The 25,657-nt window shown below is 45.5% G+C and overlaps 3 protein-coding genes across 11 annotated transcripts in view; 1 reads left to right on the forward strand and 2 right to left on the reverse strand.

Annotated features, from left to right (window-relative positions):
• Nucleotides 1–7,389, reverse strand: part of LRMDA (leucine rich melanocyte differentiation associated) — a 1,270,435-nt gene extending 1,263,046 nt beyond the window's left edge. For 6 of the 9 annotated variants that reach the window (XR_010935927.1, XR_010935928.1, XR_010935929.1 and 3 more), the window contains exons 1-4: nt 6,363–6,433; nt 3,963–4,056; nt 2,245–2,303; nt 22–68 (exon numbers count right to left, since the gene is read on the reverse strand). The gene's annotated coding sequence lies outside the window, so the exon portion shown is untranslated. Of the gene's footprint in view, nt 1–21; nt 69–2,244; nt 2,304–3,962; nt 4,057–5,640; nt 5,808–6,362; nt 6,434–7,205 lie in introns of those variants that run through there. The other 3 variants (XR_010935933.1, XR_010935934.1, XR_010935932.1) reach the window with 3 other exon arrangements.
• Nucleotides 5,909–7,933, forward strand: COMTD1 (catechol-O-methyltransferase domain containing 1). Its single transcript, XM_067710440.1, has 7 exons — nt 5,909–6,042; nt 6,201–6,328; nt 6,563–6,668; nt 6,758–6,876; nt 6,985–7,039; nt 7,307–7,440; nt 7,681–7,933. Exons 1-7 carry the CDS (start codon nt 5,949–5,951, stop codon nt 7,831–7,833), a joined length of 789 nt encoding a protein of 262 aa, XP_067566541.1. The 5' UTR covers nt 5,909–5,948; the 3' UTR covers nt 7,834–7,933.
• Nucleotides 7,934–10,732: 2,799 nt separating this feature from the next.
• Nucleotides 10,733–25,550, reverse strand: VDAC2 (voltage dependent anion channel 2). The gene is made up of 9 exons (XM_067710439.1): nt 25,496–25,550; nt 24,345–24,413; nt 23,423–23,472; nt 20,147–20,299; nt 19,998–20,050; nt 18,805–19,032; nt 17,346–17,496; nt 14,522–14,579; nt 10,733–10,953 (listed from the first exon to the last, which is right to left on the reverse strand). Exons 1-9 carry the CDS (start codon nt 25,524–25,526, stop codon nt 10,862–10,864), a joined length of 885 nt encoding a protein of 294 aa, XP_067566540.1. The 5' UTR covers nt 25,527–25,550; the 3' UTR covers nt 10,733–10,861.
• Between the last annotated feature and the right edge of the window lie 107 nt (nt 25,551–25,657).

Here is a 25,657-nt window from a genome sequence, read left to right on the forward strand (position 1 = left end):
CTGAGGAAAACGAGGCCTTACCTTTGGAGAGCGTGATTTTGAGTTCAGTGTGGAATCTGTCACTCAACCTGAAAAAAAGCAAAAGGGGTTATCTCAGCACCAACTCTCAATCACCCCTGGGCACAGACCACACTGCTAGAGTGCCTGTATCAGTTAGGAATGCTATGAACTTCAAATAAAGAATAAATAGCTAATCATTGCTTAAACACAAAGGGCTCCATTTTCTCACATAACAAGGAGGCTAGAGGTAAACAGTTGCTGGGAGTGGTTTAATGTCTAGATAATGTCTTCAAGGACCATCATCATCCTCACTGTTTTTTTTTTTTTAATTCTTAACCTTGTTGCCTCAGGGCCACAAGATGGCTGCTAAAGTTCCAAGCATTTCATCTTTACACAACCCTATTCAGGGTAAGAAAAGGCTAAGCAAGAAGAGGGGATTTCTTATTATCAGGGAATAAAAAGTCCTGAGAAGCACCTCTTTTTCCCTGGCAAGATATCCCTGGATATCTTGAAAAAGGGACTGGGGTGGGGAGGGGGGTTGTGACAGCCTGAGAGGGATCACAGTCCATCCCCCAGAGCTGGGCACATTGTCGCCTGAACAATATTGGGCTCCTGTTGGCAAAGCAGAAGGAGGGGGTTGGCTCTGCAGTGGATGGTAACACTGTGTGCTGGAGGTGGGAGAATCGGTCCCACAGAGGCAGCACTCCTAACTGCAAATCTAGAAGCTGCTTTGTGGCAAACAGCAGACTTCACTTTGCTGCAAATAACAGAATCCACTTTGTTGCAAATAGCCAAGTCTACTCTGTGGCAAACAGCTGACTCTGGGAGGGCCAGAGCGTGGGTGCGACACAGCATCACTCTCCTTCCAACCATGGACTCACATGCCGCATCAGGTCTGGTACCTGCAGGGGAGGCTGGGACGTGTGTGTTTGTCTTCTTTTGGGGAAGGAAGGATTCACAATGTAGGCCAGTGTCTCAAGGAGGAGAGAGAAGAGATGCAGGGGAACTTTCTTTGCTATTTCTCAAAAGGACGCCCATGAAGTCTTGACCATTTGACGGCTCCTGAGTGTCAGCTGAGGTGTCTGGCAAAAGCGGTGATGCCCAGGAGTGGCTTTGACAGTGGCACCCTGCCCATCCCATCAAGAAGAAACGAGCAGGGCTTCCCTGGTGGCGCTGTGGTTAAGAATTTGAAAGCCTCTGCCAGCCAATTCAGGGAACACGGGTTCGAGCCCTGGTCCGGGAAGATCCCACATGCCGTGGAGCAACTAAGCCCGTGTGCCACAACTACTGAGCACGTGCACCACAACTACTGAAGCCCACGCACCTAGAGCCCGTGCTCCTCAACAAGAGAAGCCACCGCGATGAGAAGCCCATGCACCGCAACGAAGAGTAGGCCCCGCTCACTGCAATCAGAGAAAGCCCACGCGGCAGCAACGAAGACCCAGCAGAGCCAAAAATAAAAACAAATAAATAAATTTATTAAAAAAAAAAAAGAAGAAGAAGAAAAAAGGAGCAGGTGACACCATGAAACACACATCTAAGTCATCCACTGGGGAATCCCAGAGACACCCAAATGCCAGGACCTGAGTTGAACCAGAGAAATCGGATCACAGGTAAATCTCTGGCGCGTGGTGGAAGCCTCTCAAGAGAACTCGATGAACTTCCAGGGGATATAGGAGCTCTGGACTTGGGCCAGTGGTGAGATGACAAACTCTTATGTGAAGCTGAGACAGGGACAGGTTCACACCTGGCTCTGCCACTTATATGTCACCTGACATCTGGGAACCTCAGTTTGCACATCTGGAAAACGGGGGCAATGCTAGCTTCTTGAGAGGGTGGCTGTGAGGAACATGCCCACTGCCCATTCTGTCTATGCAGTAGCAGGGAATCCTCTGTATTTAAATACCTAATGGGACTTCCCTGGTGGTCCAGTGGTTAAGACTCCTCGTTCCCAATGCAGGGGGCCCAGGCTCAATCCCTGGTCGGGGAACTAAGATCCCGCACGCCGCGTGGCGCGGCCAAAAATAAAAACAAACCAAAAACCTCACAGCGTGGTTCTCAAAGAGGGGGGACGGGAACTTGGCAGGGTTATCTTCATCCTGACAACCACACTGAGAGGCTGCAGTTTGTGGCAGAATTTGACCACTCTCCCATGATCTCTACCACCAGTGTTACTCTCTCGGTCATCAACTCAGGTGGCAAGGGGAACTTTGCAGATGGAACTAAGGTCACTAACCAGCTCACCTTGAAATGGAGAGATTATCCTGGATTAGCCGGGTGGGTCCCCTGGAATCACGTGAGCCCTGAAAAGCAGAAAAGGAAGGCAGAGTGATCTGAAACACCAGAAGTATTCGAGGTGCCTTCTACCTGGTGAGACCCTGAGCGGAGGATCAGCCAGGCCTAGCCTGACTCCTGACCTACAGAACCACGAGATAAAAAATGGCATTGTTTTAAGCCGCTCAGCATGTGGTGGTTCATTACACAGCACAGAACACTAAGACAGAAGGATCATCCCCATTTTTCTAGCTGAGAAACTCGGAGCTCACACAGCCACAAAGTGAGTGGTGGACCAATGTTTGAACCCAAGTCCCTCAGACTCCGGAGCCCATGCTGTCACTTCCCATTCGGCCTGTCCAGATGAGGAAACTGAGGCATGAGAGGCCAGGGCACTGCCAGTGCCAGCTCCGCAGCATCTCAGCACAGAGGAGGCAGGAGCAGGCCGTGGCCCCTGTCCTCCCCCGCTCATCTGAGGGGCCCCAGAAGCTCCTGATTCACGGTCTGTCTGTATCAGCCCACTCGGCCCACCACGGCCCCCGGAGCCACTAGAGTCACAGCATTGCCCCCCGAAGTCTTAGGTGAAAAGCTCGGCAGACCTCACCCAGATGTGGTCAGACTCCAGGCTGCAAGTTTGTCTGTGGAGACAGGAGGCCTAAAGAAGGCAAACCCTGGACAGAGGCTCACAGGCACCTCTGAGAGAACCACAGCTGCCGGGGAAGAGCCCACAAGTGCAGGAAGGGGACTGAAGGGCCCAAAGGTAGGAGGAGGATTCCTGGGGCAGGGCCTGGGGACTGGGGGTGATCAGCCAGCCAGTGAGGCCTCTCTGGCCCCAACAGACTCCACTCTTATGTCCTAACTTCTCTGACCCATGCTCCAAATCAGAAGAAACAGTTGTCCTATGGGCCAGGTCAGACACAAAGATCAAAGATGTATTCAGTTTTGCTGACATGGAGCGTAAAAAAAAAAAAAAAAAAGTCTAACCCAAGTGTTTTAAATTGTGAGATTTCACATTAAAAGCCAGATTTCCAACCTCTTTTGAAAAATCAGAAGCTCCAGCCACAATATGCTCTTCTTCCCACATGGCCACATGAGTGGGAGCTGAGGGGCCGCCACACCTGATGGGGCATCAGTTCTGGAACACCACAGTCCCCACTGCTCCCTACCGCCCTCCCCTCACCTGCCTGCCTGACCCCTGAAGATATCTAAATTCTAATCCTTTAGGCCCAACTTGACTCCATAACCTTACTCTTCTGCCCCTACCCCGCCCAGTCCTGGGGGGATCCTGGGGGAAGGCGCCCAGCCTGTGTGATGTTAGCAGGGCTGGGAGAAGTAGGGGTTGGGGGTATTAGGTTAGTAACTCAGGGGCCTCTACCAGATCCATTTTTGTGAACAGCTGTTTCCAGTGACCCAGTCTGGCTAAGAATTTGGCAGGGGTCAAACCCCCTGACTTCCTGGTGTCGACCCAACAGCACGTATGGGCATGCATCCTCTCTGCCCTCATGACCAGCAGGTGCCTTGGTGCCTAATGGGGCAGCTGCACTTGGCCAAAAGGGCAATTGAGAGAGGCAGAAATGATCCTCCCCCACCCCTGGAGACAGCTGCCCACATCCACGTGGCCCTCTGGGGAGGCCCAGCTTCCACCGCCGCCACTCGGGCCACCTCCAAGGAAAAGAACCCAAACCTACTTTGTCTTCAGCCCCCTGGTCTTCTAGGAAAAGGCCCTGTAACAGATTCGGAGGCGACACTTTGCTCCCTTCCTTGCGAACTGAGACACCGGCGCTGTAATGGAAGAGACAAGAAATGAGTAGCGAATGGGGGAGGGAGGTGGAAAAATTAAATTTTGCGTGATCAGCAAGGTTTCAAACAATCGCTCGCCAACTGAAGTGGGTGCCACGTCTATAAGTCATTCTGTTTTATAGACCATTAGGATCTCCAGAGAGAACCTGCATGGAGACCACTGCTTTTTGTTGAAATTAAAATGTCAGAGAAAAAGAAATAGAACAAAACAGGGAATCTGCAATTAATTACCAGGCCATAAAAATTCAATAATCAGGAGGCAGAGCAGCCGCAGGCCCAGAGGTATCAGAGCCAGCGTAACAAGAATGGAATACATTAATCTTTTCAAATTAGTTTTTTAATCTGAGGGGGATATATGGTGACATGCCTCCCCTCCCCACCCGCCTCCCACCTCCACGGGCTCCGGCCTGAAGCCAGGTGGGGGGAGGGAGGTTCTGGTGTGAGCTGGGGGCCTGCCCAAACCCAGACCCCCAGACAGGAAAGAGAACGCCAGTTTGCAGCCCCGGCTGAGCCCAGCGCCCCAGTGCCGCCTGGCCTGGTGGAAGGGTCTCAGCAGAGGAACCATGAAAGCACTTCTGGTTTCCCCCGGGTCAGAAGAGCTCATTGTGTGTCCACGCTCCTGCGTGGCCTCCCGCGGGCCCAGAGCTCCCGCAGCTCTGGTCAGTCCCGGGCTCTGAGCTCCGGGCTTCTTTAGTTCGCCCTGTCTTCAGTCTCAGCCAAACTGCTCCCTCACCAACCTCCCCCAACAAGCCTGTCCCTGAGCCTTGCTGGGGCTGAGCCTCGCCTAGAAAGCCCCCGGTGGGGCTCCAGTCTGCCCAGTGTGGTTGCTGAAGGCTGGTGTCAGGGGACAGCCACGGAGCAACGGCCGATGGAATCTGGCTCCTTTTAAATGTAACAGCTATAGCCCACTAAGTCCCAGGCCCTGGGTGAATCCCTCACCTGGATTTTCTCATTTCATCTCCCAAGAGGTCAGGACTGTTAAGAACCCCATTTTACAGAAGAGAAAATTGTGAAGCCGGGACACACAAGTTCCCTGTGCCCTGTGGTCTCTGAGCCCAGCTTCACTAACACAAGCCAGGACAGCTTCTTTCGCCTCGCCCCATTCGGCACACAGTCAGTGTTCCCATCACTGTTCACTGGATAGCATCCCTGAGGAACAGCCCTGCAAGGGGACTTCACCTGCCCTCTGATCTTTCCTCCCCAAGATATCTTCAACTTATGATAACAGCAGCTGCCACTTCTTGAGCAGCTACTGTGTGCCAGGCTATGGGATCTGGTGCCATTAATAGTAGGACAGTGGTCCCAGTTTTACACAAAGGAAACTGAGGCTCAGAGACTGATGGGCCCAAGATCTCACACCCAAGCCTAGCTGGTACCCAAGAGCATGATTCTAACTAAGGGTGTTGTCTCAGCACCCCATCAACCAGATCTGACCCAGGGCTCCCAAACCCCAACTCCCCCAAACATACATTCCTTCAACTTGACATCCTTGGTGACCTCCCCCAAGAGGCCCTCCCTGATCCTCTCTGTCCCTCCCAGGGTTCCTTTAATTTCTATCATTTGTACCTGTTAGTATCCTGTTATACCGACGTTCTACTCGCCCACCCATATGCCCCTGGGGGTTCTCAGCAAAAATGGTAGCGATGAGGAAGCAGCATAGCCGCCGGCACAGTTCCGAAAGCGGCCACTAGATGACGACTGACCCACTTGGGCGGGGCTTGCAGTAAGGCCATGAGGCCGCCAGATGGTGGTCGAGGCCGCGGCTCCGAGGGCACTGCCCGGGCAAGTTGGAGCCGCGAGGGCCCGCGGGTCCCAGGGCGGTCCCAGTAGCCCTAGCGCAAGTGACCTGGACGCCGCTGCCTCCTGCCCGAACCATGACCCAGCCCGTGCCCCGGCTCTCTGTGCCCGCCGCGCTGGCCCTAGGCTCGGCCGCGCTGGCCGCTGCCTTCGCCAGCGGCCTCTTCCTGGGTGAGTAGGGCCGGGCCTTCGGCATCCTCGGCAGAGGCCCCGCGGGCGGGCGGACGCAGGAGCAGAGCCCGTGAACCCGCGAGGCTGGCTGCGGCTGAGGCTCACCCCTGGCGCCCTGGAGCCCCAGGCCCTGACCCAGCACCACCCCTCCCCGGCAGGGAGATGGTTCCCTCCATGGCGATCCCGGCGAGAGAAGCGCCTGCTGCCCCCTGAGGACAGCCCCCTGTGGCAGTATCTGCTGAGCCGCTCCATGCGGGAGCACCCGGCGCTGCGGAGCCTGCGGCTGGTCAGCAGGGCCGGAAGCGGGAACGGGCGCCCACCTCGGGCCGGGAGGGACCCACGTGGCTGCGTGACCTTGGGCTGGTCGGTGGCCCCCGTCCGCGCAGGCCGGGCATGGTTGGGCGTTCCATGAAGGTCCGCCCCTGGGCCACGCCCACAGCCACGCCTCTGGGGGCTCTAAACCTGGGGCTCAGCTGGGTGACTGGCAGGGCTAGTGCGACCCTCTCCTCCCCGCAAGCAGCTGACCTTGGAGCAGCCGCAGGGGGATTCCATGATGACCTGTGAGCAGGCCCAGCTCTTGGCCAACCTGGCTCGCCTCATCAAGGCTAAGAAGGCACTGGACCTTGGTAGGGCACGCGGCTGGGGTCACTGGGGGCCGGAGTCACCGGGCCGTCGCCCCACTCTGGCCTGAGCCTGTCCGTGTCCACGTCCTCAGGCACTTTCACAGGCTACTCGGCCCTAGCGTTGGCCCTAGCGCTGCCCCCGGCCGGGCGCGTGGTGACCTGCGAGGTGGACGCAGGGCCCCCGGAGCTGGGACGTCCCCTGTGGAGGCAGGTGAGTGCCCCACACACCTGAGGCCTTCGTCGGGACCCTGGAGCCCGGCCACTCCCAGCTCCGGGAGAAAGGACATGCTGACTCTGACCCCGCTCCTCTCGCACGCAGGCCGAGGTGGAGCACAAGATCGAACTTCGGTTGAAACCCGCTCTGGAGACCCTGGGTGAGCAACAGAGCGGAAAGGGCCTTGGCGCCATTTCCCAAATGGGACCACCCGGCGCGAGGTAGTGACCCGGTCCAACGGGCGGGCTTAGGCAATGACAGCCCCCACCCCCCCGCCACCCGGTACGCAGCCACATGCAGAGTGGCAGGCAGGGGCCCTCAAGTACCTGAATGGTCACAGCGCCTGGGCCGGCCTGGGCCTGGGCGGGGTCTTCCGGCCGCTGGGGCCTGCGGACTCAGCTGCATCTGCCCCTCCCTCCCCCGCAAGATGAGCTCCTGGCAGCGAGCGAGGCCGGCACCTTCGACTTGGCCGTGGTGGATGCGGACAAGGAGAACTGCACCGCCTACTACGAACGGTGCCTGCAGCTGCTGCGACCCGGAGGTGTCCTCGCTGTGCTCAGTGTAAGGGACAGCCCCGGGAGAGAAGAAAGACCCTCTTGAGCTGGGTCCGTCTTTTCCTTGGGCTCCTCCTCGCCCCCCTGCCCCAGAGCCCCGCCTAGTACAATCACGTAAGCTCCTGCCCCGAGGTGTTCGAATTGAGTCCCCAGGTTTTCCACTTTCCCCTGCTCAGGTCCTGGGTCTCCAGCTCTCACCCCGCCTCCTGCTCAGGCCCCGCCCCCACGATGCCCCGCCCCTCCGCAGGTCCTGTGGCGTGGAGAGGTGTTGCAGCCTAAACCGCAGGACAAGGCGGCCCAGTGTGTGCGAAACCTGAATGAGCGCATTCTGCGGGACGCCAGGGTCCACATCAGCCTCCTGCCCCTGGGCGACGGCCTCACCTTAGCCTTCAAGATCTAGGGCTGGCCCCTACCGAGTGGCCTCAAGGGAGGGGCCCTGGGACCCCCAGCCATTGACACCGAGTTTTAAATCTGACAATAAAGTGAGGCCTGGGACACGACGATCTTCTGAGCCTCCGTATGTGCTGAAGTGGGGTAGGGAGTGAAGGCCCCGCACTGGCTACATCTTCAACAAAAGGGAGCCTTGAGGCCACAGATGTTCATCCCCTCCCTGGCACACTCCTGAGGACACTCTGGCACCAGGGCTGTAGCCTGACCACAGGAGCTTCCAGCTGACTGGAAGCAGGATTATCAAAAGTTTTAATTGGGGCTTCCCTGGTGGCACAGTGGTTGAGAGTCCGCCTGCCAATGCAGGGGACCCGGGTTCATGCCCCGGTCCGGTAAGGTCCCACATGCCACGGAGCAGCTGGGCCCGTGAGCCATGGCCGCTGAGCCTGCGCGTCTGGAGCCTGTGCTCCACAACGGGAGAGGCCACAACAGTGAGAGGCCCGCGTACCGCAAAAAAAAAGTTTTAATTGACCTGCCCACATGCAGTTGGTCAGAAACCCCAGCTCCTTGTGGAGATTTGCCTCCACAGGACCTGAGGGCTGGCAACCTGGTAGAGCCCCTGTGGTCTCCCTCTGACACCTCTTCCTAAGAAGGGCAAATGACTAAAGTTCCTGTTCAGTGCAGCTGGAACCGGTGGAGACCAATCTGGGATCTGATGGCAGGAAAAGGGCCTTGCTCCGTGTAAGTGTTGTAGGTTACGCCAATTCTGCTGGCCGTTTGCCCAGTTGTCACAGAACTGTCAGCTTGGCCTCACCTCTGCAGTGGAGGCCCTGGTCAACATCACCTGAGACCAGGCCACTTGACTTAGGCCTGAGGACCTCAAGGTTGACTGGAGTATGTATCCTCTCCTCCCCATGAAGTCCATGAAGAACATGAGACACTGAGTGGGATCACTGGCCAGAGGTGTGAAGCAGACAGGCCAATAGGTAGGAGGCAATTTTTAACAAGTTCCCCAGAGGAAGATGAAGAGGAAGTTAAGCTTTCCAACACAAACATCTATGAGCCTATGAGCCCAGGTGGAGAGGGAGCCAGGTGCTTCACTCTGTGGTTTAAACCTCCACAATCCATAGGAAGATCTTATCTCCACACCACAAATGAAGATCAGGCTCAGATATGAAGTGTCCTTTCCACCAACACTGCCACAGGCCTCAGGCAGAAATGGCATCAGCCTAGAATTAGGTTTTGCCACCATCTGTTAGGCGTGGGTGGTGGAACTGAACCTGGAGGCTGCTGATTAGTAAATTAATCATCTATTAATTTCTAACATATCAAGGCCACAGGAGCCCCATGAGCCCACAGCTGGCAACTTTCATAACCCTACAGTATTTGGGATATATACTTGCATTTCAGACAACCCTCAGGAACCTGGCTGTAAACTATCCTTCTCTCTCCTACTTATAAAAGTATATAAGAAGCACATGGGTGAATAGGTCCATTTTACTCTTAAGTATCCTGAAAACACAAGAGCTGCTTTCATACCTAGCTTGCAGACAGCCTTTCCTGTTTTTCTTCTTACCTAGCAATAGGTCCTGCCTGATTCAAACAAACTGGTTCAAATTCCAACTTACTGCCATTAAGTTATGTGTCTTATTCCATGGGCCATTCCAGCCAGTCCCTTAGGACAAACAGATCAGAAGGGGCCTTTGTGCCCCCCATTCCACCTGTATGGAAAGCTTGTTTGGGTTGCTAATCTCTCATCAGATTCTTCTTGACCTGGAAATTTTCAGCATGTATCACTTTTTGGGTAATAAGTAAGTACTACATTTTCTTATCTGTTCTCTCTGACTTCAAACTATACCACAGATCTAGTATTATGAATTTGTTCAACAAAACCCTTCTCTAACCTTTGATGGTATCTTTCTAACACTTCTGCCATCAAAATTCCTCTTTCCTACTTTTCCAACCAAATCATCTATTAATTTCTATCATTCAGCTCAAGTCCAGATTAAGGCCAATGGCCACATAGCCTGAAGGTACTCTGGTCACAAACTTAGGCCCAAGCTTCTCAGTGCCTGCCTGAAAAGAAACGAGTAACGACCTCTCACTGGGGCCCATACACTTGCATTCTACAGACCCTCTGGGTATTGACACTGTCTGTCTACGCCTTACTCCCTTTCCCTACACCTCATCCCATCCTACCTAACTAGGGCCTGGATCATTTCCAAAGCAATAACCCAAAGGGGTGTGGTGGGTGTATACAACCTTCAGCACCATCCCTTCATTTCTCTTTTTTCATCACTTGCTAACTCTTCCTGGAGTTCACGATGATCCAATGTAATTTTTCAAATTTACAAACTGAAGATATGAAGGCATATATCTTCTTACTTTATTGTAGTCTAAAAATCTCATGGAGTTACTCTCGGGTCAGAGGACTCTGTGGCACAGATTCATGAAAAGAGCAAAATAAATGCTCACTGGAAAAATAAAGTACTAGCTAGAAACAAGGAAGATTTAACCCTAGCTGCCAAGTTTTTAACTCTGCAAATACTTAAGAGTCATTAATTATGTATACTTGTTTTATTCATAATTTGTAATGTTTTGGGATACCAAAAGTAATTCTAATGATGGTTGAAATTAACAAAAAATTTTAACCTCATCTTAAAACATCCACTGATCCATCTCATTCAATGGCAATATTCAATGTTAAAAGAAACATAAAAACAAACATGCACACAATTGCACAGTTTTCATAAAGGTCTATTTCATTATTGGTGGGTAGCGCATTTAACAGTTAAATACATTTAAATAATGTATAGGTGACTGCACGACTGCAGCATTGGTAACTAGATAGATAACCAATTCAACTAGAAACCAGCTAACAAGTAACTGCCTAAATATTTAAAATACAGCTCTTGTTTAGATCATCCTTTGTTTTGATCACCTTCTTGGGTGGGGGTGGGGGGGAAGCCTGCTGGTCACACTGGAAATATATTAAGGCCAAATCTTCTGATGTCCATTCCCAGAGGTTTCTTTCAGCTGGATTAAGCCTCCAGCTCCAGGGCAAGCCCAAGTTTGTGGCCTCCAGCATTAATGCTCTTCCCATCTACCAGAGCAGACAGTGTAAGCTTCACACCTGTAAACAAAAGCAGACAACTATCAAGTGCCTGAAACACCTCATGGGAGTCTGCAGTCACGCCACAACCTGTCACTTTTCCTCAGCTTGTCAGATGACCTACTAGTGCCAGCCACCAGAGGGCGCTTGGGAGTATCTGAGACACCAGACAATTCATTTGCACATCCACAGTAAGGAAGGAATCAAGTCCCAGAGCATAAGAACTTCATAATAAAGCTCAAACAGCTCTGGAAAATACAATCATGTTCAATACACTATCCAGACTAAATGACAACCATAACTGGATCCTGGAAAGGAAAAGCTACAATTAAGAGACACTTGGGACAAGTGCAGAAATCCAAATATATACTATATATTAGGTATAATTTCAAACTGTTAATTCCCTTAGCTGTGAAAACAGTATTATAGTTATGATGCCTTTATAATGATGCAGTTAAAAATGTCTTACTCTCATGATATGTATGCTAGGGCTGATGTGTCTATGTGCTTGGAAAACATTTAAATAATTCATAAGGATATGTGGGGAAAAAAGAAAAGAAGGATTATGTATAGAGATATGGAGAGATAATAAAAACAAAATAAATGTTAGTAATTGGTCAACGTGGGGAAGGTATGAGTGTTCGTGGTACCATTCTTTTCTTTAGGTTTCAAAACAGTCAAAAAGTCTGGGGAAAAAGTTCCAAGTGCTTTAGAGCCTTGCTCTTCAACTGGTGGTTCAAGAACCAGCAACACTGGCATCACCTAAGAGCTTGTTAGAAAGTCAGAACCCCTCGCCCCAGACCTATGTATTTTAATAAGATTCCCAAGGTGATTCATGCACACACTGGTATTTGAGAAGTACTGCTCCAGAAAACACAGCAAGGCTCAAAAATACTATGTAAAGTAAATGAGACTATAGAGACCAAACAACCAAAGCAATGAGTGAACTATGACTGGAGAAATAAAAATTACTACAAGACATTTCAGGTACAAGTGAGGAAAGTAAATAGAGAACGGATATTAAGTAATAATATGGAATCACTGTTAACTTTCTCAGGTGTGATAACAGTATTGTGGTTATGCAGGACAATGTTCTTATTCTGAGGAGATGCATGCTGAAGCATTTAGGGAAATGTCATGATAGCTGCAATTCCCAAACAGCCCACCATAAAAAAAAAAGGAAAGGAATAAAAAACTGTGGCAAAAGGTAAACATGTGTTCACTGTACTTTCTGTCAATTCTTCTGTATGCTTGAAAGGTTTGGAAAAGAAGCAGCTGAATCTTGAGAAAGACAAACGAGTTGGAGGAATCAGGCTCCCCAACTTCAAACTATACCACAAACCTACAGTAATCAAGACAGTATGGTACTGGCACAAAAACAGAAATATAGATCAATGGTACAGGATAGAATGCCCAAAGATAAACCCACGCACATACTGACACCTAATTTATGACAAAAGGAGGCAAGAACATACAGTGGAGAAAAGACAGCCTCTTCAATAAGTGGTGCTGGGAAAACTGGACAGCTACATGTAAAAGAATGAAGTTAGAACACTACCTAACACCATACACAAAAATAAACTCCAAATGGATTAAAGACTTGAATGTAAGACCAGACACTATAAAACTTTTAGAGGAAAAACACTCTTTGACATAAACCACAGCAAGATCTTTTTTGACCCACCTCCTAGAGTAACAGAAATAAAAACAAAAAGAAACAAATGGGACTTAATTAAACTTTTTGTGCAGCAAAGGAAACCATAAACAGGACAAAAAGACAACCCTCAGAATGGGAGAAAATATCTGCAATTGAAACAACAAAGGATTAACCTCAAAATATACAAACAGCTCATGGAGCTTAATATCAAAAAAACAAACAATCCAGTTAAAAAATGAGCAGAAGAGGAGCGCTTCCCTGGTGGCGCAGTGGTTGAGAGTCCGCCTGCTGATGCAGGGGACACGGGTTCGTGCCCCAGTCTGGGAAGATCCCACATGCCATGGAGCGGCTGGGCCCGTGAGCCATGGCCGCTGAGCCTGCGCGTCCGGAGCCTGTGCTCCGTAACGGGAGAGGCCACAACAGTGAGAGGCCCGCGTACGGCAAAAAAAAAAAAAAAAAATGAGCAGAAGACCTAAATAGACATTTCACCAAGGAAGACATACAGATGGCCAAGAGGCACATGAAAAGATGCTCAACACCAGTAATTATTAGAGAAAAGCAAGTCAAAACTGCAATGAGGTATCACCTCACACTGGTCAGAATGGCCATTATCAAAAGCTAAAAACAATCAATGCTGGAAAGGGTGTGGTGAAAAGGGAACCCTCTTGCACTGTTGGTGGGAATGTAAATTGATACAACCACTATGGAGGACAGTATGGAGGTTCCTTAAAAAACTAAAAATAGAACTACCATATGACCCAGCAATCCCACTACTGGGCATATACCCTGAGAAAACCAGACACATGCACCCCAATGTTCACTGCAAGCACCATTTACAATAGCCAGGACATAGAACCAACCTAGATGTCCATCGACAGATGAATGGATGAAGAAGATGTGGCACATATATACAATGGAATATTACTCAGTCATAAAAAGAAACGAAATTGAGTTATTTGCAGTGAGGTAGATGGACCTAGAGTCTGTCATACAGAGTGAAGTAAGTCAGAAAGAGAAAAACAAATACCATATGCTAAAGCATACATATGGAATCTTAAAAAAAAAGAAAAAATGGTACTGATGAATCTGGTTGCAGGGCAGGAATAAAGAGGTAGACATAAGAGAACGGACTTGATGACATGGGGTGGGAGGGCGAAGCTGGGACGAAGTGAGAGAAGTTTCAACATATATACACTACCAAATGTAAAACAGTTGGCTGGTGGGAAGCAGCAGCATAGCACAGGGAGATCGGCTCAGTGCTCTGTGATGACGTGGAGGAGTGGGATAGGAAGGATGGGAGGGAGGCTCAAGAGGGAGGGGATATGGGGAGATATGTATGCATATGGCTGATTCGCTTTGTTGTGCAACAGAAACTAACATGGTATTATGAAGAAATTATACTCCAAGAAAGATCTATTTAAAAAAAAAATCTAACAGTCTGTTTTCTAAAGTGTCTGTAATATTTTATGTGCATGCCAGCACTGTATGAGGGCTCTAACTTCTCCCTATCTTCATCTACACTTGTTATTTTCTAATGATTTATTATATCGATTCTAGTGGGTAGCAGTGGTATTTCACTGTGGTTTTAATTTACAGTTACTTAATGACTAATGACATTGAGCACCTTTTCCTGTGCTAATTAGCTATTTGTATATCTTCATATAAATGTCTTTGCAAGTCTTTTGCCATTTTTTGATTGGGTTGTTTGTCATAGTTATTAATGAGTTTTAAGAGTTCTTTACATGTTATGGGTACAAGTCCTTTGTATGATTTGCAAACATTTTTCTCAGTCTATGGTATGTCTTCATTCTCTTAATACTGCCTTTTAAAGCATAAACTCAAAAGTTTCCATTTAAAAAATAAATAAATAAAAAGAAGCTGAGAAATGAAACTAATTTTGAAACCACTATCAGAACAATCCTTAATACTTACCAGGCCTCAGAGTCTGAGTGTAGCCCACTCCAATTAAACTAGAATTGTTGACTTTTGCCTAAGATAAAATGCAAAAACAAATGTAAGACAAATTTTTGAATGGAGGGACAAAGCCCCTGGGTGTTTCCCTATCATACAATTATGACACATTCACTTTTCCACAAGAGTTAATAAAATTTAATATTGTATTAAGCTAAGCGAAAACTAGGTGCCACTTAATCCTCATCCACTAAATTCAAATTGTCAGCAGGACACAAAACTCTTGCAATCTTTTGGGATGTGTCCACAGACCCCAAACTGTCCATATAGCACAAAAGCCTAAGCACTCTCATAAAAACTGTCCTTAAAAAACAAAAACAAAACAAAACAAAAACTGTCCTTGTTGAGTCTAATCTAGCACATAAGACCATACCAGAATGTGGGTAATGGAAGTTCACCAGGCTCACTAACTACATGACATTGACACACACACCACCCTCAAAGTATGGCATGTGTATGTATAGTTTAATTTTGTGACTACGACACTACTTTCAGGGGTATTCCTAAAGAATTTAAACCATGCATGTTCTAAATCTCCAAATGACAAGCACTTCCTCTGAAGAAAGAGACTGACTACAACTCCTTCACCTCACTTTCTCACACCTCTCATTAATGCCCTTGAGTCTTGGCTGTATATAACTAGACGGTGCTTAAGAAGGCGTTCCAAAGGAGCATCATTTACCAATCCAGACCCCTTCCCTCCTTATACAATTCTAATATTTTAGGATTTTAGTCACAGACTTTCAAGGGCTGGAAGGAATCCTGGAGAGGAAGACATGGTCAGGAGAAGCTTCGAGCTCCATCCTCTCCCACTACTGACATCACTTAAGCCATACCAGAGGCCTAAGGCTGTAAATGGGGGCATCTCACCCTGCTCTCCATGGCCTAGGTTGCCTAGTCAGGTAACTTTGCTCTTCAGCATTTTGAGTGCTATGGTAATAAAAAGGTAACAAACAGCCTCTGGGATCAAAACAGACTTGGGGGATTCCCTGGTGGCGCAGTGGTTGAGAGTCCGCCTGCCAATGCAGGGGACATGGGTTGGTGCCCCGGTCCGGGAAGATCCCACATGCCGCGGAGCAGCTGGGCCCGTGAGCCATGGCCGCTGAGCCTGCGCGTCCGGAGCCTGTGCTCCGTAACAGGAGAGGCCACAACAGTGAGAGGCCCGCGTACCGCAAAAAAAAAAAAAAAAAAAAAAACAGACTTCGAAATGATTTGATGTCTACACTCTTTTGTAATGTATATCAAAACAGCCCAATTGAGAGAGAAATGATCCAACTACACAGGCAAAAGTCACAGAAACAAAACTTGTATTCACTTGGCACTACAGCCAAGTCTTCATGAGCCACCAATGACCATGTGAGTTATTTGTCTAAGGAAGAAATGCCCCACTAGCAACCATCTTTTGCCAAACAAATTAAGAGCCCCAAACAATAAAATAGCTCCTACTATTTTAGGAGTCAACCATGAAACTAATGGAGCATTATGCAATGCTTCCTGGGTGATGCTTGATTAGGGTAACAGCAGCACTACTTAGGCGGACCATGCTAAATATTCAATAGTTTTCCAAACTAATCCCCAGAAGTCACTCACTGGCACACAGGTCCCAAGCTGCCTTCCCATTTTAGACTGTGAGAGCTGCATCTTCTGCTGGCATTAAACCTGTGATGGTGCCATAGACATATATTTGAAGAGAATAGCAATGTAGCTACCGCAGCACAGTGTGCTGTGTGAATCCTGAGGATTTTACTGCTACAGTGTAGTCAGAAATAGAGAAGGGAAAAATAAATGAATCACTGCCTTGCCAACAGGAAAAGCATTCCGGGTGCTTCTCATTCTCTCTGATTACAACTCTGCTAAGCTAAAACAAGAATGGGGCTAAAACTTAACTGCCTAAATTATCAAAACATATCGTCCTCAGGAATGAAGATGACTTTATGTAACAGAAATAACTCTCACGGAAGGTTTAACTCTTTCATTCTAGTACATACGGTGTCTGACCTGTAAGCAACTAACACACAGGAAGAGCTGCTGATCTGCCTGAAACTGGAGCCAGCGCTCTATACCCTCAGACACTGTACTCCCCCCTACCACAATCCACTATGACTGAAGGAAGAAATAGCAGAAAGAGTATAAGGACAGGACTAGGGTGGCCATGCAACCCAACCAACCCACAATAGAGGGGAGGGAGTTCCTGGGATGCAGGACTTTCAGTGCTAAAGTTGGGATAGTCCCAGGCAAAGCAGGATGAGCTACCTAGTCACCCTAGACAGAAGGGAAATCAAAAGACATGCAAGTCCAGTCCTGGCCCTACCTCTCTTTCCTTCCTTCCCTAGCTGTGGTCTACGTCATTCCTCTCTCCAAGCTTTGGTTTCTTCACTTGCAAAACAGCATGTGTACCACTGGCTGCTCAGATCAAATCTGAAGATATTTTGTAAACCATTAAAGACAAACACAAAGTAACGAAGTACTATTACCTTCCAACCAGAATGCGAACTGCCCAGGGCCCAAAATACTGGCTTCCCTGGGCTTGGACAGGCTTGGCCCTCATAGTTATTATCTACACTACTTCAACAACTTTTGAAGTTAATTTAAAGAAACTCCTGTGGCCTGGATAGCAAACATCTCTGTCTCAACAAAAAAAAGCAGCATTCCCGAGTTCTAGTCCCAATCTGTGTGTAAACTGGGAATTGTGTGAACCACAGTTCAAATATTCAACACAATCCAATATACCCAAAGATTAAGTCCCACAACCCAAATCCCATTCTAAGCCCACAGCAGTACTCACAGAAATGGAAGCAGTGGGATCCAACTGATATTTAGCTGCAATGCCAAAGCGAGTACAGTTGGTTCCTGATGTCCAAGCAAGGTTTACTGAAGTGTCAAGATCTTCACATACTTTCTGATAAATTGATCCTCCAAATTCTGTCCCATCATTGCTATAAGATATTTTAAATTAGTCAACCTAGACTAGACAATGTAATAATGTCTAAGGCACAAGGCTGATACTGTAGCATTACATTTAAATAAAAGCCACTGCTTACATGGGTCTCTAGTGTTCCACTGAAAACTTTAGTTTTACAAGGTCTTTTCGGGGCTTCCCTGGTGGCGCAGTGGTTAAGAATCCATCTGCCAATGCAAGGGACATGGGTTCGAGCCCTGGTCCAGGAAGATCCCACATGCTGCGGAGCAGCCAAGCCCATACGCCACAACTACTGAGCCTGCACTCTAGAGCCCACACACCTAGAGCCTGTGCGCCGCGAAAGGAGAAGCCACCGCGATGAGAAGCTCGCGCACTGAAATGAAGAGCAGCCCCCGCTCACCGCAATTAGAGAAAGCCCACGTACAGCAACGGAGACCCAACACAGCCAAAACTAAATAAATAAAAAAATTTTTTTTAATGTCATCAAAGGACTTTTCCCAACTTATGTCCAAAAACAGGGATTGGTCAAATCAATCATGGTATATCTATAAAAATTATCATGCAGCCACTAACCATCACTAAGAATACATAATGCTATAGGAAAATGATCAAAATGTATTAAGGTGGGGGAGGTTAAAAACAGCCTTTTTGGTATGTATTTTATATACACACATATAAAAAGATGAAACACCAAAGCATTAACAATTAACAAAAGTTATATGTCTAGACGGTGGGATTATGAAACATTTTTGTTTTCTTCTTTGTACTTCTGTTATATACCAATGCATCATTTTTATAAGGGAAAAAATTCTTTTTAAGTCCTTTCTACATATACATTTAATTTGGGTTAGGTAAAAACTCTATACATTTTAGGTAATCCTATCAAATGAGCACCTCACACATCACAGACAATGAAGTCAAATGAATGCACAGAGTTTGGCAATGTCTTAGCCTTTTTTTTTTTGGCCATACCATGCAGCTTGTGGAATCTCAGTTCCCTGACCGGGGACAGAACCCGGGCCACGGCAGTGAAAGCTCCAAATCCTAACCACTAGACCACCAAGGAACTCCCATCTTAGCCTCTTCTAAAAATCCAAAGCACATCAAGCCTCATGTGAAATGAACATTTACTCTCTCAGCACCAAAACTCAGACTAATGGTTTTTACTGTACACTTCTGAAGGGCATTCTAGAAATGCCCAAGGATGATCTTTTTATGTTAAGAAAATTCCTTTAGGTTGTACTCAGATTCACAGGAGATGACAGGAGACATCAATACCACTTTGAGGTCCTACATCATAATATCCCACAAAAGAAATACTCACACATTAGTGTGTAGCTGGAAGTCCCCAGTCCTGTAGCCCACTGCAAAGTTATTTCTTGTCAGCTTTGATTTGGCACTGTCAAAGGTCATCTGGTACCCAGCAAGCCAGCCCTCATAACAAAAGACTGCTGAACCGTGGATTGCAGGTCCAGCAAAATCAAAGTCAACATCACAACCAAGGTTCATACATTCCCTCTTGTAAGAAGACTTGATTTTACCACTTTTCTTTCTGGAAAAAGAACAAACTGTCTTAAAACTGATGTCAGTGGGAAAGATTTACAGACATAACTTCTGCATAGAGGGCACAAAACAGATTTAAATGAACCTCACTGTAACTGGGGAGTACAGGCACACTTCATTGTTTTACTGCAGTTCACTTTACTGTGTTTCCCTCCCCCCCGCACCTGTTTGTAGCAGGGTTTGTAGCAATTGAGGGTTTGTAGCAATCCTGCACCAAGCAGATCTGTTTGGGTGTTTTTTTCCAACAGCATTTGTTCACTTTGTGTTGCTGTTGTCACATTTTGGTAGTTCTCATAATATTTCAAACTTTATTATTATTATTTTATTTGTTAACAGTGATCTGTGGTCACTGATCTTCTGATGTTACTACTACGACTTGGTGAAGGCTCAGATGATCGTTGGTATATTTTAGAAATAAAGTATTTTTTAATTAAGGTATGTACATTGTTTTTTTCCCCAACATAATGCTACTGCACACTTAACAGACAACAGTATAGTGTAAACATAACTTTTATATGCACTGGGAAACCAAAAAATCCGTATGAGTCGCTTTTTTACAATATTCACTTTATTGCAGTGGTTTGGAACCAAACCTGCAATATCTCCAAGGTATGCCTGTATAAGAGATAGCAAGATAATCATAAGAGGTAAAAAAAAAAAACATGGCTCAATGAACTAAAAGGCACAAGGGGCGACTGGACCACCACCACCATAGGAAGACTGCTTTGCAGAACTGGTTATCAGTCACAAAAGCCTATAAAAAACATGTTAGGTACCCAAGTTAGTGTCACAATAAGAGGCAAATATTTGAAGGCAAGTCAACAACCATACTGCTCATGCTCCAAAGGCAGAAACAGAAATTCACCACCACAAGGCACCTGAATGTGCACCTTTCTTAAATATACCAAAGAAGAATGCTTTTCAATTTAAAGCAGATAAAAATGCCATGCTTACCCCGTGTTTGGTGAAAAGGTGGTATCAAATGTCAGTTTCAAACCTTGACAAATCTATTTCGAGAGAAAAAGAATTTGTTTTCAGCTTTATTTCTTTTTTGAAATACAAAAATAAAATAATTAATACTACAGCACATTTTCAAATGTTACCTGGTCTTCAATAGCGATTTCTGTTCCCAGAGTATTATCAGTGTTCCACTTTTCTGTGAAAGTCAGACCATACTCACACCATTTATATTTGGTCTCCAAGGTCCCGGTAACTTTACCAGTGTCTGTATTAGATGAACCAGATGTTGAGAATTCCTAAGAAGACAAGACAAACTTCAGGAACTTTCTCGTAAGCCTAGAAGAATCCACTTCCTAATTTACACACACACACACACACACACACACAAAACCCCACTGAAACACAATAATTTCACTAATCCTCTTTTTTCTAGCTTCCCAAACACTCCTACCCTCTGCTACTGAGTATATACAACAGTGACAAATTAGCCTGTAAGTTACTGACTACATCTTACTACTGCTGACATTTCCAACCAATGGATCAAAAGTTACTTGTATCTGATTCTCAAGTGAACAACAAACTATACGACTTTTAAGGAAACTTCTGCTAAGGTGATTTTATTTGGGATTCAAAAAAAATCAGTGGGGGAGGATGGATGTTTTAGTACTGCTTCCAATCTGCCTGATATTGAATGAGACACTAAATAGGTCAGTATGGCTAATCACAGACCCCCTTCATTAAAATCTGAGTTTATACACAATTTACTATGAAATGGTTCCTGAAAATCCTTAAAAGGAAAGCACCCCACTGTAAGAATCTATGCCACAAAAGATTTTTTTTTTTTAATTCTTTGGTAACCTCAATATTGTTTCTGACATAAAGAGTCTTCATCAGGTTTAATGCCTTCCCAACCATCTTTACATTCTCATTAAAAAAAAAAAAAACGGGGAGGGAAATTATAGGAGATTTACTCTATAACTGATTTATATCATGCATAATATAAACTATACTCTGTACAACAGATGATATTAGTAGAAAAAACAACCTATGCAGTGATCAATTTGAAATGTACTATATAATCTTATGTTTGTAGCAAATATAAATAACTTGCCAATCCCTAATTGCACACCAACTGAAAAGGAAGGCATAATATGGAGAGGGCTTATCTGAAATTCAAAATCTGCTACAGATAATCCAGAAATCTAACCTTTCAGAGCTTAGTATACAGGCAAGCAACTGAAATCTTCCAAGATAAAATGTTAAAAATGCCCTTTGAGGGTTCTGATCTGACTGCTAATGATGGTTATACTCTTAAGGTCATTGGAAAGCCAAATTTAAAGATGGCTGATCTGAACTAATAAAGAAAAGCCTTCGACCTGAAATTGTGATACCTGCAGAATGAGGAAATACCAAAAACTCTATCAAAAGGAGAAAAGACCAATCATCCTTCACTTAGAAAACAGAGCATTTGTGTAACTATCGCTCTGCCGTGAAACAGACTCAATTCTTTAGGTCTTATATACAATCTCCTGAAATTAGATGCTTTCAGTAACAGAAATTTCAAGTCAAAGCCTGGCACTCATGCCCATACTAAAAAGCACCAAATTGTGTTAGGGAAGAACACTGGATATGAAATTAGGAGTCCTGACATCCAGTTCTGCCTGGCATTTACTAAATGAGTAACACTGAGTAAGACACTTTTCTGGGTCTCAGTTACCTCAACTGTAATAACAAAACTTACTTCTGGAGGATTAAATTGGACTAAGACTTTGAAAGCTTTGCACATTTTCACATGCTCTACACAACAGGAATGCATTACTAAAACAATATAATATATATGGAGCCTGTTCTAACAGATAATTGAAATGCAAATGTGTATGAGTAGCTATTTTTAGTCCTGAGTGACAATGATTAATGATTCTTAAGGCCCCACCCACTGCCACCCATCAGCCCACAGACTGAGCCAGCTTATATACATGCCAAGTACATGCCAAGGAGTCCTCAAGACACAAAACCAAGAAGATCACACTGTGATCTGGGACCAGAAATGGGTCAGATGATACCACTGGTGGAGCTTATACCCTCCCTTTCACTCCTCACCAAGATATTTAGGCTTCTACCTTCTGCAGTGGCCCAGACATCGTTGCAGTTCAGGTGAGAAATGCGACTGCAACTATTTGGGGCCAGGGACATATTACAAGATCAGTACCATGTTTTTGAATTACATACATTAAATGTAAATTAAAATATACCATATCTAATCAAGCTCTTATATATCCTTCATGTTCTTAAGCTTAATTTTATAAAATTCCTATCCACAATAAGCCTTTCCTTTCCAACAAAGATTTTGATTTATCAAACAATCTAGTACTAGATATACTGCTCTGACTGTTCCCTACTTTAAAGTTTATTTTGTCTCTCCAGCCAGCAAGCAAGCTTTTTAAACACAAGAATTGAGTCTTCTACTTTTAGAAAGCCTTTTGTGTTTCAGCAAATACACAGCAAGTGGTTTATAAGGGGCAATAGGTTAAGAGAGGGAACACAAAACAAACACTAAGTCACTGCTCTGTAACCTGTTACCTTGAGCAAGTAAGTCACTCAACCACACTAAATACTCAGGCTTCCTTTCAGACCAAAGAATCCAAAAAACAGATGCGACCAATATAAAACCCCAGAAATCCAAGTCTAGGCATTGAGAAACTACAAAATGATTAAATAAATACCAGTTATATGCACTAAGGGAGTTAACAACTGTAGGAAGAATTTATCAAAATAACCAATAATATTCAATATGCACACACTATACCCATCCCCAAAACAATCCCCAAACAAAAACTTTTAGAAGAAAAAAATTACACAAAATTAAATTTTACTTTACTCTCTTTGAGGGAGTTTGTTAGGCAAGATCAAGACATCCAAATATCAAAATAGTAACCTCTTTAAAAATACTCAAATTTAGGACTCTCTAAATTCACAAAATACAAGTGGAAATCTTCCCCAAGGCGGGCTGCTAGAATATGACCATTACATAAACGATTAGTACACTCAAATTAAGTTACTGAATATTTTTATGCCCAGAACTCTTAATGTTTTCCACAGGCATTAAAAGAAGGGGTTACAAAAAAGTATAACAGGTTCCCTGCCTTTAAGCTTGCAACCTTACTAAGTAAACAGAATCCCACATGACCAGTGTCTTTCCTGAGTTCCTTGAGCATACAAAGTAATATGGCAAAAGACCACATGAAAATCAGAAATCATATCCAAAGCCAAAACAATCAAGATAAAATTCCCTTAAAACGAAATTATCTTTTGCCCCTTCTTTAAGATAAAATGTGTAGACATCTTTCAGTTATGACTATCTTATGGGTTGAAAAATTGTATAAAGGCTCGTCAGAACTTATCAAATAACTAACACTCACCACGCCACTGCATGACTTTGTTTTCACATCCAATTTCACCAACCCAAAACCTTCAAGTAGAGAGCAAAAAAGAACAAAATGATCTTTTTGTATAAAAGATGCATACCAACAGCTGACTACATTTAAAAAAACAAAAACCAGAAACATTTCACATATTCAGAGGGGGATAAAAATGTGTGTTGATATACAATATTTAAATGAAAACAAATTAAATTATTCTATGTAAACTAACATGTAAAGGACAGAACATCTCTATGAAGCTCTCCTAGTATGTTGGCGTGTATTTGGCACCCACCCTCAAAAACAGCTTCCAAATCATCTTATCAAAACATTTATTAAAACATGCTTTTCAAACCTAAACATCAGATCAGAAAATCTATTCAACTTAAAGATCAGAATAATCAATAGTTTATTATGATACAGGCATTTAGAACATTTATCTCAAAGGCATACCTCGCTTTGGAATTAATAATCTGAACAACTGGGGAAATAATCTAAAGGATAGGGAGGGTGGGGTGTGGAACAAAATCTTTTAACAAAACCCAAATTTATTTGCAGAAACCCATAACCCTTTATGAGTCACCACCATAAAAGCAAAAGCAGTAAAACATCGTAATTCTAGTCAACCAAGGCCTAAACTACATCCGAAGGAAATGAAAGCACAATTGTTTTTTTTCTTAAAGGTAAATTCCCTGAACTAAAGTATGAAAAAAAGGAGGAAATTGGGATGGAGGGAGGAAATGTGGGATGGAGGGAAATGTGGATTGTTACAGTACTCTTTTAAAAGAAATGTTATCTTAAATGTAGCTAACAGAAGAATTACTGCAGCAAGATATTTACAATCTGAAGAAATTACTAATTCACTAAGCAATCCAAACACACATTTTCGCTTCAGATCTAAAATTTTTAAAACAGTTCTTACCAAATCCTTTGTTGAATATATCTCTGGCAGCTTTGCCAAGGTCAGCATATGATGGAGGAATACACATTGCTGGTGGGAAGAAACATTCCAGTGTTAACGTCCCTGTTCTCCCAGTCTGTCCAAGAACTAGCTTATGACCCACTGCTACCTTTAAAACCAAGCAGTCCAACTTAGTTTTGATACCACTAGAATCTATAATAACACTGTAGTCTAGTATGATCCATGAAGGAGGTATCAGCACCAAAGGCTTATTTCTAAAATAGATAATCACAGTTAAGTGTTTATACAAACTTGGAAAATTCCCTCCAAAATATATAAAAATATTTTCTATTCCTAAATTTACACAGTGCCTGTAGCCTCACTTCCTAGGATGAGACTAGTACAAAGAATCAAACACATACACACGTATATATCTGTACATACAGATATACCTGCCAAAATTCACTGGAATGTGATTTAACCAAATGAGATAAGATTAAAAACTAAGACAAGTCCCTCTCCCCCCTATTCAACCTTTAGTATCCTCACGGAGATCAAAACCAATATTCCGAAATAGAAAGAGAAAGATAGGTCATACTTCTGAAACTTAAATATTGAAACATAAAAAAAAAATACAGCCATTTATGTTTCACTCAAGCGCCTACATCAACTAAATATCAAATGCACTTTAAACATATTAGTATGACACTCAAGTCCTCGGCCCACGCTGTGAGGCTTAAGGGCAAGCAATCTGAGGTCGTTACACCAGCTCATTCATCCTACATAGCACGTCCACGCCCTTAGGAGCACATGTAATGAATGACCTTGCGCCCTCACACGGGGGTTACTACTTCCTCTAAAAACGTGACCGATCCAATCCTGCAAAAGCTGAACCCGATAATTAATAACTTTCTGCTTCTCAGTTCGTCAAAGCTGAACGTGAATGCGTCCACAGACCAGCTCCCCAGGCCTAGTCAGTCCCGCTATCCGAGATCCAACCACCCAGCCCCTCCTCCGCAAAGCCAGGGAAGTCAGACGGTGGAATGGCTACCGAAAGGGGCGAACTTCCAAGCCCTTGAAGACAGAGGGGGAAAGAAGCTGCGGTTTTCTGGTCGGGAGGCTTCGGCTGCCCAGACACCGCCGCCCCATCCCGCAGAGATCGCTCTACTTACGCCGCGGGCAGGTCTGTCCGGAGGTCGCCATGGCGAGGCCGCGAGGAGAGGTGATCTGAGGGAGGGACAAGAAGTGCGGTCAGCGGGGCTCAGAGGCGAATCAAGGGACCAGAAGGGGGTCTCAGACAGAGGGGAGAGGGGCCGCAAGGCAGCGCGGCCATC

The sequence above is a fragment of the Pseudorca crassidens genome, chromosome 16 (assembly GCF_039906515.1).
Source record: "Pseudorca crassidens isolate mPseCra1 chromosome 16, mPseCra1.hap1, whole genome shotgun sequence".
Taxonomy (NCBI): Eukaryota; Metazoa; Chordata; class Mammalia; order Artiodactyla; family Delphinidae; genus Pseudorca; species Pseudorca crassidens.